The sequence below is a fragment of the Calliphora vicina genome, chromosome 4, assembly GCF_958450345.1.
Source record: "Calliphora vicina chromosome 4, idCalVici1.1, whole genome shotgun sequence".
Taxonomy (NCBI): Eukaryota; Metazoa; Arthropoda; class Insecta; order Diptera; family Calliphoridae; genus Calliphora; species Calliphora vicina.
This window is the reverse complement of record NC_088783.1, coordinates 113,607,038-113,622,745: the sequence shown is the minus strand read 5'-3', so window position 1 is coordinate 113,622,745 and position 15,708 is coordinate 113,607,038. Positions and strand designations below refer to the sequence as shown.

At 34.0% G+C, this 15,708-nt stretch overlaps 1 protein-coding gene across 1 annotated transcript; it reads left to right on the top strand.

Annotated features, from left to right (window-relative positions):
- Positions 1 to 2,325: 2,325 nt before the first annotated feature.
- SmydA-4 (SET and MYND domain containing, arthropod-specific, member 4) lies at positions 2,326 to 15,397 on the top strand. Its single transcript, XM_065508282.1, has 7 exons — positions 2,326 to 2,526; positions 7,740 to 8,038; positions 9,455 to 10,025; positions 10,120 to 10,292; positions 10,352 to 10,474; positions 10,539 to 10,732; positions 15,077 to 15,397. The coding sequence occupies exons 1-7, from the start codon at positions 2,509 to 2,511 to the stop codon at positions 15,295 to 15,297; spliced, it is 1,599 nt and encodes a 532-aa protein (XP_065364354.1). The 5' UTR covers positions 2,326 to 2,508; the 3' UTR covers positions 15,298 to 15,397.
- Positions 15,398 to 15,708: the final 311 nt, after the last annotated feature.

Here is a 15,708-nt window from a genome sequence, read left to right as displayed (position 1 = left end):
TAATCGCTTCAAATTAATCGAATAATATTAACCGATTAATTACTTGGAATTTTTGAAATAATTAAAAAAATATTATATGCAATTTTGATTGATCAATTTGGAATTTTAAGAAGAAAATTACTCGATTAATCGCTTCAAATTAATCGAATAATTTTAATCGATTATTCGAATAATTCAAAAAAGCATTGCAGTTGTTTCAGTTAAAAAATTGGATTTAAAAAAAAACATATTTGAAAAATCGAATAATCGCTTCAAATTAATCGAATAATATTAACCGATTAATTGAAATTTTTGAAATAATTAAAAAAACTATTATATGCAATTTTGATTGATCAATGTGGATTTTTAAGAAGAAAATTATTCGATTAATCGCTTCAAATTAATCGAATAATATTATCCGATTATTCGAATAATTGAAAATAGCATTGCAGTTGTTTCAGTTAAAAAATTGGATTTAAAAAAACATATTCGAAAAATCGAATAATCGCTTCAATTAATCGAATAATATTAACCGATTAATTGAAATTTTTGAAATAATTAAAAAAACTATTATATGCAATTTTGATTGATCAATGTGGATTTTTAAGAAGAAAATTATTCGATTAATTGCTTCAAATTAATCGAATAATTTTAACCGATTATTCGAATAATTTGCGAAAAGCATTTAATTCAGAAATTTGTCTTTTGTGCGAATAATTTAAAAAAATTTGGATATTTAAGAAGAAAATTATTCGAATAATCTCTTCAAATTAATCGAATAATTTTAATCGATTATTCGAATAATTTTCAAAAATCATTTAATTCGGAAATTTTTCGTTTATTCGATTAATTTAAAAATTATTATTGTTTTTTTAAGAAGAAAATTATTCGAATAATCGTATAGTACAAGACGTAGTCTTTAGTACAAGACGTAGTCTTTAGTACAAGACGTATTCTTTAGTACAAGACGTAGTCTTTAGTACAAGACGTAGTCTTTAGTACATGACGTAGTCTTTAGTACAAGACGTAATCTTTCGTACAAGACGTAGTCTTTAGTACAAGACGTAATCTTTAGTATAAGGCGTAGTCTTTAGTACAAGACGTAGTCTTTAGTATAAGGCGTAGTCTTTACTACAAGGCGTAGTCTTTAGTACAAGACGTAGTCTTTAGTACAAGACGTAGTCTTTAGTACAAGACGTAGTCTTTAGTACAAGACGTAGTCTTTACTACAAGACGTAGTCTTTACTACAAGACGTAGACAGGTATCGCTTAATGAAAAACCCTTTTATTTGCCAAACTTTAGAACTCCCAGCTGTTTATTTAAATTATCTATTACCTGCAAAACCTAAAATTAATTACTCTTCACTCTAACTCAAAAGCTGAGAACATACAATTTAAAATAAATTTAATCAATTCATTTTCCAACACCTCCAGCTAAATTAATCACTTTCCATATTAAACAAACCCTTGGCCAGTGTTTGCTCTGCAACACCTTAAATTTTAAAGCTCATCATGCTTAAACCCCTACCCCATTCAAAAGCTTTTAAGACTTCCTAAACAATTAACATTAACATACACTATATTTTCTTGGGGAAAAATTAATAAAATATGCAAGTAAAAAGGATTTTATACGTTGCTCCACTTAATACTTAGGTATATGGAAGGCTATGCCTCTCCTGCTCAATTAATTCTAAAGCTGTGATAAGTTAAAAACGATGGGAACACAAATGTAGCCTTTATGTTACCAGGTAAACAACTTGTAAGTAGAATTTTACAACATTAAGGTACGTGCTGAAGTTAAAATGTCAGCATAAGGAGAAAAAAATTATGATGGTTTCAATAAAAATGTAAAACCCAACATGCAAGGCATAAGGCAGGCAACAAAGGAAATTGAAATTAAAAGAGAAAATCAGAAGCTGCTCTAAATATGCAAAAAAATACTAGACATTAGACTCTTCTATAGGCTCGACTACAGACTCTACTAGATCGAAATTTTGATCTTTCAAAATTGCCATTTACTTCCTCGTTTCTTTTATTTTCCTTCACCCTGTAAATTGCTACTGAGCACATCAAAAATATAAACAAAATTTTCACAATCTACAACCAAAAAAATATGTCGCTGATCATAAATTTTCTTAAAATTTTTATTATATTCTTACTCTTTGTATTGCCTTTCATAAACAATATCCAAAGAGTGAGTGAAACTGGGAGAAGGTGATCTTTACTCTCTCACAAAAATCTGAGAAGTCTTAAAATGTTTAAATAAACTACAATTTCTTTTTATTTATTGTTTAAATGATTTAGAAAATTTCAAGAAAATTGTCTCAGTTTCTAGCCAACCACCCAAGTGATCAAAATGTGTGTTGTTTGAGTGCGGAGGCAGTGAAAGTGCGCGAGTGTGTGTGGTATTTTTTTATGCGTTCTAAAAATAATTAAAATCGAGTATAAATAAAAAAAATTATATTAAACAATTTGAAGAAAAAAAACTGTATTTTATTATTAAAGCAAAGTTAACAAGTGAAAGTTAAAATGCCGCATAAGAAAAATGTAAATTTAAAGAAAAAATATTGAAAAAAAAATTAATATAAATCAAAACAATAACAGATAATTTCAAGATCAGTAACAAAAATAAAAAAAATTAAGGAATATTTATCAAATTTAAACATAATTTTTAAAATCTGCAAAATAAAAATATACCTACATAACAAATAGTGAAAAATTTTTTAAAATTTTTAGATTTTATAAATTTTGCTCAAAGAAAAATCATAATTTATATTATATTTGAATTTTAATTATTCAAACAACAATTAAAAATAATCTTAGAAAAGACGCAAAAATATTTGAAATAATAACAAAAATAAATGTGTTTTATTTAACTAGAAAAAATATTCTAAATTGTTTCAAAAAAGTAACGAAAATTAAATTGGGGGGAAAATGTGTGTTAGATGCAATCGCATGAAAAGAATTGTTGACAAAAACCCAGCAAAAAATTCTAATAAAAATTTTAGCACGTAAATTTCAGCTGTTAAAGAATAAAACTAGTCATAGACTATGACTAGACTATGACTAGACTATGACTAGACTATGACTAGACTATGACTAGACTATCACTAGACTATGACTAGACTATCACTAGACTATGACTAGACTATGACTAGACTATGACTAGACTATGACTAGACTATGACTAGACTATGACTAGACTATGACTAGACTATGACTAGACTATGACTAGACTATGACTAGACTATGACTAGACTATGACTAGACTATGACTAGACTATGACTAGACTATGACTAGACTATGACTAGACTATGACTAGACTATGACTAGACTATGACTAGACTATGACTAGACTATGACTAGACTATGACTAGACTATGACTAGACTATGACTAGACTATGACTAGACTATGACTAGACTATGACTAGACTATGACTAGACTATGACTAGACTATGACTAGACTATGACTAGACTATGACTAGACTATGACTAGACTATGACTAGACTATGACTAGACTATGACTAGACTATGACTAGACTATGACTAGACTATGACTAGACTATGACTAGACTATGACTAGACTATGACTAGACTATGACTAGACTATGACTAGACTATGACTAGACTATGACTAGACTATGACTAGACTATGACTAGACTATGACTAGACTATGACTAGACTATGACTAGACTATGACTAGACTATGACTAGACTATGACTAGACTATGACTAGACTATGACTAGACTATGACTAGACTATGACTAGACTATGACTAGACTATGACTAGACTATGACTAGACTATGACTAGACTATGACTAGACTATGACTAGACTATGACTAGACTATGACTAGACTATGACTAGACTATGACTAGACTATGACTAGACTATGACTAGACTATGACTAGACTATGACTAGACTATGACTAGACTATGACTAGACTATGACTAGACTATGACTAGACTATGACTAGACTATGACTAGACTATGACTAGACTATGACTAGACTATGACTAGACTATGACTAGACTATGACTAGACTATGACTAGACTATGACTAGACTATGACTAGACTATGACTAGACTATGACTAGACTATGACTAGACTATGACTAGACTATGACTAGACTATGACTAGACTATGACTAGACTATGACTAGACTATGACTAGACTATGACTAGACTATGACTAGACTATGACTAGACTATGACTAGACTATGACTAGACTATGACTAGACTATGACTAGACTATGACTAGACTATGACTAGACTATGACTAGACTATGACTAGACTATGACTAGACTATGACTAGACTATGACTAGACTATGACTAGACTATGACTAGACTATGACTAGACTATGACTAGACTATGACTAGACTATGACTAGACTATGACTAGACTATGACTAGACTATGACTAGACTATGACTAGACTATGACTAGACTATGACTAGACTATGACTAGACTATGACTAGACTATGACTAGACTATGACTAGACTATGACTAGACTATGACTAGACTATGACTAGACTATGACTAGACTATGACTAGACTATGACTAGACTATGACTAGACTATGACTAGACTATGACTAGACTATGACTAGACTATGACTAGACTATGACTAGACTATGACTAGACTATGACTAGACTATGACTAGACTATGACTAGACTATGACTAGACTATGACTAGACTATGACTAGACTATGACTAGACTATGACTAGACTATGACTAGACTATGACTAGACTATGACTAGACTATGACTAGACTATGACTAGACTATGACTAGACTATGACTAGACTATGACTAGACTATGACTAGACTATGACTAGACTATGACTAGACTATGACTAGACTATGACTAGACTATGACTAGACTATGACTAGACTATGACTAGACTATGACTAGACTATGACTAGACTATGACTAGACTATGACTAGACTATGACTAGACTATGACTAGACTATGACTAGACTATGACTAGACTATGACTAGACTATGACTAGACTATGACTAGACTATGACTAGACTATGACTAGACTATGACTAGACTATGACTAGACTATGACTAGACTATGACTAGACTATGACTAGACTATGACTAGACTATGACTAGACTATGACTAGACTATGACTAGACTATGACTAGACTATGACTAGACTATGACTAGACTATGACTAGACTATGACTAGACTATGACTAGACTATGACTAGACTATGACTAGACTATGACTAGACTATGACTAGACTATGACTAGACTATGACTAGACTATGACTAGACTATGACTAGACTATGACTAGACTATGACTAGACTATGACTAGACTATGACTAGACTATGACTAGACTATGACTAGAGTATGACTAGAGTATGACTAGAGTATGACTAGAGTATGACTAGACTATGTCTAGACTATGACTAGACTATGACTAGACTATGACTAGACTATGACTAGAGTATGACTAGAGTATGACTAGAGTATGACTAGACTATGTCTAGACTATGACTAGACTATGACTAGACTATGACTAGACTATGACTAGACTATGACTAGACTATGACTAGACTATGACTAGACTATGACTAGACTATGACTAGACTATGACTAGACTATGACTAGACTATGACTAGACTATGACTAGACTATGACTAGACTATGACTAGACTATGACTAGACTATGACTAGACTATGACTAGACTATGACTAGACTATGACTAGACTATGACTAGACTATGACTAGACTATGACTAGACTATGACTAGACTATGACTAGACTATGACTAGACTATGACTAGACTATGACTAGACTATGACTAGACTATGACTAGACTATGACTAGACTATGACTAGACTATGACTAGACTATGACTAGACTATGACTAGACTATGACTAGACTATGACTAGACTATGACTAGACTATGACTAGACTATGACTAGACTATGACTAGACTATGACTAGACTATGACTAGACTATGACTAGACTATGACTAGACTATGACTAGACTATGACTAGACTATGACTAGACTATGACTAGACTATGACTAGACTATGACTAGACTATGACTAGACTATGACTAGACTATGACTAGACTATGACTAGTCATATGATTAGACTATTATTAGGCTATGATATACATAGATCATAAAATATACATTTCCATAATTTAAATTCTTAGCTAATTGCTTCATGCCATTTAATATTTAATGTCTAATTCTTTTTATAGATTTTCATTTGAAACAAAAATCTTTAATTTCAATTTGTAGTTGACACCTTTAATATGTCACCACAAATTACTTGAAATTTTCCTAAATGTCACAAACTGTCAATACATTTCAACACATACATCAACAAATTGTTTAACATTTTTTTAATGAAACTTAAGTGCAACAATGTATTCAAATTGTTTAAAAATAGAAAGGCATGATAGATACATAGTTTTCTTAGTATATTTAAATTCTCAGTTTTTGAAATGTGAAAATTGCTTTTAATTTGTTTGGTTTATTTTTGTTTTAGAAAATTTTTATTTGAAATATAATAGATATACTCTGTGACCTTAATGTCTTCAAACAAATGAACAAATTAGATTTATTTTTTTGAAAAAAAAAATGCGATGCAATGTATTGTGGTTTTTTTTAAGGAAGCTGGGAGGGTGTTTGTTTGTTTGGCAAATTTTTAGTAAACAATAGGTCTATATATTCATGTTTTTTGGCCATTTACTGCGCTATTTTGACACTATGCTAGCAGGGTATTAAACCTTTGGGGTGTGATAAAAGAACTTATATTGCAAGATTTCAAATTATTCATAAAAAATTTCGTCTGACAGACAAAAATTATTTTGTTTTTGGAACATTTTTAACAGTTTTATAGACATTATTGAATAATTTGACAGCTGCGATATAATATTTTTAAATATTTTGAAAATAAATATCTGTCCGACAAAATTTCTGAGCATCAGACAAAAAATTTTGTCTGACAGACAAATAAAAAATTGACAAAATTCTTATATTTTTGTGTTTCCTTTTATTCCTTATTGATTTCACCCTTAAGTGGTTAATGGCTGAAAATTATTCCGCAGACGCGTGCCAAATATTTATAAATATATTCATTCATTCACATGTGTGTTCGTACATACAAACATTTACAACACTTTTCTGCGTGTCTGCCAGCCACAATTTGTGAAATAATTAGCGTGAACGTAAGAAAAATTTAGGGCCAAAATTCATTTTAAGACAAAATGTTAACAAAAGATTTATCAACGCAAAAACATGTGTTCGAGAGGAAAGAAAAGGGGGGAAAACTGAAACCGAAAATTAATATCAAATACAAAATCTTTTCATTAAGCAGACTCAAGGGGCAAATGAAGAGCAGGGAAATGCGTTACACCTGTTGATTTTTACCACCACAAAATAGACTTGGCGGTGCGAAAGTATTAAATGAAAATGATTTTTTAATTGTTTTTTTTTTGTTCGTTCGTTTGGCCATAGTTGAGGAAAACTTTTCCTCATTAAACGAGCAGGGTGCGGCGAGTAGCAGGAGAAATCAATTAATTATTTGTTCATAGCGAGAGTTAGGTGGTTGGGGGAACTAGGCAGTGGATTATTAGAAAATTTTCTTGCGTGTCTACAAGAATATATTAAAATGTAATTAAATGAAGAAAGTTTTGCCATAATTAGTAAATGATATTTATTGATTTATTACAAAAGAAACTTAAAGAATTTATTTTGCTTTCAGAAAAACAAGAAAAAGTCTCATCATGCACAGGTCAATACCCCACCTCAAACGGAAACGGCTGCAGATTTGTGTGAAGATTTAAAACAATTGAATTTAAATATGGAGGGTGAAGCTGCTTCGTTGCTCTATACTATAGCCATGTCTGATATTTATGGACGTTATTTGGTGGCCAAGCGTAATTTAAAACCTGGAGAGATCTTGATCACGGAGAAACCTTTGGTAGTGGGTCCTTGTGTTTCAGGGGATCCTGTTTGTTTGGGCTGTTATATGCCGGTGACTTTGAAGGCGACACAATATAGGTGAGGTATTTTTTGAAATGTAAGAAAATGTAAAATAGTACTGCAGTCTATATAGGCTAGACTGCTAGTCATAATGCAGTCTATATAGGGCTCTGTATAGTTAAAACTATAGAGTCTATTTAGGGCAGACTATAGTCTAGTCTATAGTCAGGCTATAGTCCAGTCTATAGTCAGGCTATAGTCTAGTCTATAGTCAGGCTATAGTCTAGTCTATAGTCAGGCTATAGTCCAGTCTATAGTCAGGCTATAGTCCAGTCTATAGTCAGACTATAGTCAGGCTATAGTCCAGTCTATAGTCAGGCTATAGTCCAGTCTATAGTCAGGCTATAGTCCAGTCTATAGTCAGGCTATAGTCTAGTCTATAGTCAGGCTATAGGCTAGTCTAGAGTCAGGCTATAGGCCAGTCTATAGTCAGGCTATAGTCCAGTCTATAGTCAGCCTATAGTCCAGTCTATAGTCAGGCTATAGTCTATAGTCAGGCTATAGTCTATAGTCAAGCTATAGTCCAGTCTATAGTCAGGCTATAGTCCAGGCTATAGTCCAGGCTATAGTCCAGGCTATAGTCCAGTATATAGTCCAGTCTATAGTCAGGCTATAGTCCAGGCTATAGTCCAGTCTATAGTCAGGCTATAGTCCAGTCTATAGTCAGGCTATAGTCCAGTCTATAGTCAGGCTATAGTCCAGTCTATAGTCAGGCTATAGTCCAGTCTATAGTCAGGCTATAGTCCAGTCTATAGTCAGGCTATAGTCCAGTCTATAGTCAGGCTATAGTCCAGTCTATAGTCAGGCTATAGTCCAGTCTATAGTCAGGTTATAGTCCAGTCTATAGTCAGGCTATAGTCCAGTCTATAGTCAGGCTGTAGTCTAGTCTATAGTCAGGCTGTAGTCTAGTCTATAGTCAGGCTATAGTCCACTCTATAGTCAGGCTATAGTTACTCTATAGTCAGGCTATAGTCTAGTTTATAGTCAGGCTATAGTCCAGTCTATAGTCCGGCTATAGTCCAGTCTATAGTCAGGCTATAGTCCAGTCTATAGTCAGGCTATAGTCCAGTGTATAGTCAGACTATAGTCCAGTCTATAGTCAGGCTATAGTCCAGTCTATAGTCAGGCTATAGTCCAGTCTATAGTCAGGCTATAGTCCAGTCTATAGTCAGGCTATAGTCCAGTTTATAGTCAGGCTATAGTCCAGTCTATAGTCAGGCTATAGTCCAGTTTATAGTCAGGCTATAGTCCAGTCTATAGTCAGGCTATAGTCCAGTCTATAGTCAGGCTACAGTCTATTCTATAGTCAGACTATAGTCCAGTCTATAGTCAGGCTATAGTCCAGTCTATAGTCAGGCTATAGTCCAGTCTATAGTCAGGCTATTGTCCAGTCTATATTGCCTTTAATAACCCGACTGTTGTTTATCTTTCCAGATGTCCCTCCTGCCATTGGCCCATGTGTGGTCCCGCCTGTCGTGGCTTACATCAGTTGGAGGGTCATTCCACCTACGAGTGTGAACTTTTCAAAGAAGAGGACACCGCTAAACCCCTTCAAGACACCGCCTCACCGGTCAAAATTAAAAATCTCTATGAATTGGTGCTGATTGTGCGTATACTCCTAATGAAACAACATTCATCGGAGTTGTACAAGCGCATTATGGTGATGGAGTCACATTTGGAAATGCGTAAACAAAATTTAGAGCTGTGGAGTCATTATGAAAGTAATGTAGTGACATATTTACTTGACAATTGGCATATGGCGACACAATTTACGGCCGAAGAAATCCATACGATTTGTGGTATTTTGGATGTAAATTGTTTTGAAATTGGTCAAAATTTTGCCAAAGCTCGTACTTTATATCCTAGTGCTTTCCTATTGGCTCACGACTGTTGTCCGAATACCTCGCACACGGATGATCCCAAGACGTATGAGATTATTTTGAGGACATCGAGGGAGGTGAAGAAGGGGGAGGCTTTGACCTTGAGTTATGCGTATACATTGCAGGTGGGTGGAAGTTTTTTTTTGGAATTAAGTTTAAGTTGAGGTCAAATTATAAAGATATTAAAATAATTGTATGGGGTTTTATTTTATCAAATAGGGTACCTTGAAACGTCGTGATTTTATGCAGGCTGGTAAATTGTTTTGGTGCTGCTGTAAACGTTGTTCCGATCCCTATGAACTGGGCACCGATTGTAGCGCTATTAAATGTATGAAATGTAAGAAGGGTCTCATAAGGGCAACCAAGCCATTGGAACAAGAGGCGGAGTGGAAGTAAGTTTTCATCAAAAGTACAGAAAAATATCTGAGTTATTTTTTTGTTACTTTCTCAGATGCTCCAGCTGCCCTCAAATTCTGTTGGCCTCTGAGGTTGTGAAACTTTTGGATAAAATCAACAATGATCTCGAATCTAAAGATGTGCATGATGTTCCGGGTTTAGAAAACTTTTTGATAAGGTAGAGATAGCATCAATTAAAGTTATTAAAATGTTTGCTTTATTACTGCTAATTATTTGTTCAGATATTCTGAAGTTCTGGGACCCCATCATTATCTGCTGTTGTCTGCGAAATATTCTCTGTGTCAATTGTATGGCAAAATTGAGAATTATTTATTGCCCCAAATGTCTTTGGAGGATTTGCAAAGGAAACAACGATATTGTAAGGAATTTTTGGAGGTTATTGATATATTAGAGCCGGGTTTAACAAGATTGAGAGGTAAGTTGTTCAGATAATGATACATATGACTAGACTATGACTAGACTATTACTAGACTATGACTAGACTATGACTAGACTAGACTATGACTAGGCTATGACTAGACTATGACTAGACTATGACTAGACTATGACTAGACTATGACTAGACTATGACTAGACTATGACTAGACTATGACTAGACTATGACTAGACTATGACTAGACTATGACTAGACTATGACTAGACTATGACTAGACTATGACTAGACTATGACTAGACTATGACTAGACTATGACTAGACTATGACTAGACTATGACTAGACTATGACTAGACTATGACTAGACTATGACTAGACTATGACTAGACTATGACTAGACTATGACTAGACTATGACTAGACTATGACTAGACTATGACTAGACTATGACTAGACTATGACTAGACTATGACTAGACTATGACTAGACTATGACTAGACTATGACTAGACTATGACTAGACTATGACTAGACTATGACTAGACTATGACTAGACTATGACTAGACTATGACTAGACTATGACTAGACTATGACTAGACTATGACTAGACTATGACTAGACTATGACTAGACTATGACTAGACTATGACTAGACTATGACTAGACTATGACTAGACTATGACTAGACTATGACTAGACTATGACTAGACTATGACTAGACTATGACTAGACTATGACTAGACTATGACTAGACTATGACTAGACTATGACTAGACTATGACTAGACTATGACTAGACTATGACTAGACTATGACTAGACTATGACTAGACTATGACTAGACTATGACTAGACTATGACTAGACTATGACTAGACTATGACTAGACTATGACTAGACTATGACTAGACTATGACTAGACTATGACTAGACTATGACTAGACTATGACTAGACTATGACTAGACTATGACTAGACTATGACTAGACTATGACTAGACTATGACTAGACTATGACTAGACTATGACTAGACTATGACTAGACTATGACTAGACTATGACTAGACTATGACTAGACTATGACTAGACTATGACTAGACTATGACTAGACTATGACTAGACTATGACTAGACTATGACTAGACTATGACTAGACTATGACTAGACTATGACTAGACTATGACTAGACTATGACTAGACTATGACTAGACTATGACTAGACTATGACTAGACTATGACTAGACTATGACTAGACTATGACTAGACTATGACTAGACTATGACTAGACTATGACTAGACTATGACTAGACTATGACTAGACTATGACTAGACTATGACTAGACTATGACTAGACTATGACTAGACTATGACTAGACTATGACTAGACTATGACTAGACTATGACTAGACTATGACTAGACTATGACTAGACTATGACTAGACTATGACTAGACTATGACTAGACTATGACTAGACTATGACTAGACTATGACTAGACTATGACTAGACTATGACTAGACTATGACTAGACTATGACTAGACTATGACTAGACTATGACTAGACTATGACTAGACTATGACTAGACTATGACTAGACTATGACTAGACTATGACTAGACTATGACTAGACTATGACTAGACTATGACTAGACTATGACTAGACTATGACTAGACTATGACTAGACTATGACTAGACTATGACTAGACTATGACTAGACTATGACTAGACTATGACTAGACTATGACTAGACTATGACTAGACTATGACTAGACTATGACTAGACTATGACTAGACTATGACTAGACTATGACTAGACTATGACTAGACTATGACTAGACTATGACTAGACTATGACTAGACTATGACTAGACTATGACTAGACTATGACTAGACTATGACTAGACTATGACTAGACTATGACTAGACTATGACTAGACTATGACTAGACTATGACTAGACTATGACTAGACTATGACTAGACTATGACTAGACTATGACTAGACTATGACTAGACTATGACTAGACTATGACTAGACTATGACTAGACTATGACTAGACTATGACTAGACTATGACTAGACTATGACTAGACTATGACTAGACTATGACTAGACTATGACTAGACTATGACTAGACTATGACTAGACTATGACTAGACTATGACTAGACTATGACTAGACTATGACTAGACTATGACTAGACTATGACTAGACTATGACTAGACTATGACTAGACTATGACTAGACTATGACTAGACTATGACTAGACTATGACTAGACTATGACTAGACTATGACTAGACTATGACTAGACTATGACTAGACTATGACTAGACTATGACTAGACTATGACTAGACTATGACTAGACTATGACTAGACTATGACTAGACTATGACTAGACTATGACTAGACTATGACTAGACTATGACTAGACTATGACTAGACTATGACTAGACTATGACTAGACTATGACTAGACTATGACTAGACTATGACTAGACTATGACTAGACTATGACTAGACTATGACTAGACTATGACTAGACTATGACTAGACTATGACTAGACTATGACTAGACTATGACTAGACTATGACTAGACTATGACTAGACTATGACTAGACTATGACTAGACTATGACTAGACTATGACTAGACTATGACTAGACTATGACTAGACTATGACTAGACTATGACTAGACTATGACTAGACTATGACTAGACTATGACTAGACTATGACTAGACTATGACTAGACTATGACTAGACTATGACTAGACTATGACTAGACTATGACTAGACTATGACTAGACTATGACTAGACTATGACTAGACTATGACTAGACTATGACTAGACTATGACTAGACTATGACTAGACTATGACTAGACTATGACTAGACTATGACTAGACTATGACTAGACTATGACTAGACTATGACTAGACTATGACTAGACTATGACTAGACTATGACTAGACTATGACTAGACTATGACTAGACTATGACTAGACTATGACTAGACTATGACTAGACTATGACTAGACTATGACTAGACTATGACTAGACTATGACTAGACTATGACTAGACTATGACTAGACTATGACTAGACTATGACTAGACTATGACTAGACTATGACTAGACTATGACTAGACTATGACTAGACTATGACTAGACTATGACTAGACTATGACTAGACTATGACTAGACTATGACTAGACTATGACTAGACTATGACTAGACTATGACTAGACTATGACTAGACTATGACTAGACTATGACTAGACTATGACTAGACTATGACTAGACTATGACTATACTATGACTAGACTATGACTAGACTATGACTGACTAGACTATGACTGACTAGACTATGACTGACTAGACTATGACTGACTAGACTATGACTGACTAGACTATGACTGACTAGACTATGACTGACTAGACTATGACTGACTAGACTATGACTGACTAGACTATGACTGACTAGACTATGACTGACTAGACTATGACTAGACTATGACTAGACTATGACTAGACTATGACTAGACTATGACTAGACTATGACTAGACTATGACTAGACTATGACTAGACTATGACTAGACTATGACTAGACTATGACTAGACTATGACTAGACTATGACTAGACTATGACTAGACTATGACTAGACTATGACTAGACTATGACTAGACTATGACTAGACTATGACTAGACTATGACTAGACTATGACTAGACTATGACTAGACTATGACTAGACTATGACTAGACTATGACTAGACTATGACTAGACTATGACTAGACTATGACTAGACTATGACTAGACTATGACTAGACTATGACTAGACTATGACTAGACTATGACTAGACTATGACTAGACTATGACTAGACTATGACTAGACTATGACTAGACTATGACTAGACTATGACTAGACTATGACTAGACTATGACTAGACTATGACTAGACTATGACTAGACTATGACTAGACTATGACTAGACTATGACTAGACTATGACTAGACTATGACTAGACTATGACTAGACTATGACTAGACTATGACTAGACTATGACTAGACTATGACTAGACTATGACTAGACTATGACTAGACTATGACTAGACTATGACTAGACTATGACTAGACTATGACTAGACTATGACTAGACTATGACTAGACTATGACTAGACTATGACTAGACTATGACTAGACTATGACTAGACTATGACTAGACTATGACTAGACTATGACTAGACTATGACTAGACTATGACTAGACTATGACTAGACTATGACTAGACTATGACTAGACTATGACTAGACTATGACTAGACTATGACTAGACTATAAAAAAACTTAAATATAAAATGTAAAAAAAATCTATTCCAATTTTTTCTTACCAGGTTTAATCATGTACGAGCTGCATGCCCCCATTATGATGATCTCCCAGTATTTGATGATGAACAATCAAATTGATCGCAAACAATTTAATCGCAACATCAAAGAAGTCATACAACTTTTAAAGGAAAGTGCTTTGATATTGAAAATGGAACCTCCCGGATCTACTGAACATCAAATGGGTCTGGCAGCAGCAGATGCTTTGGAAAAAATGGGTGTAAATTAAATAGAACTTTATTGTTTGACACAAAGTTAGGAAATTTGCAAAGTTTTGTAAATGTTTTAAATAAAAGAAATTATTTTTTTTAATCTATAAAAGACAATAATACAAAAAGAAAGTCCTTTATTTTGCTATCCTCTTGTTTAAACAGGTAAGAACAATTAATTGACCTAGACACTTTTCTAAAGCTCTTTAAATGTATTAAGATGTAAAAGAAAGTTGAAAAGATGTCCTTCCTAGGAAACTCAGCCAATCGTACGTCATCAACATTTATTTTAAAATGTTGTACTAAGCAGCCAAAGAAAGGTATCAAGATATTTAATGCATTCTAATGCCATGAAATACATTAATTAACATTTAAATAGGGATTTCAACTAATTTGTCATGAAGCTTGTTCCGTATTTGCTGGATGGCAAT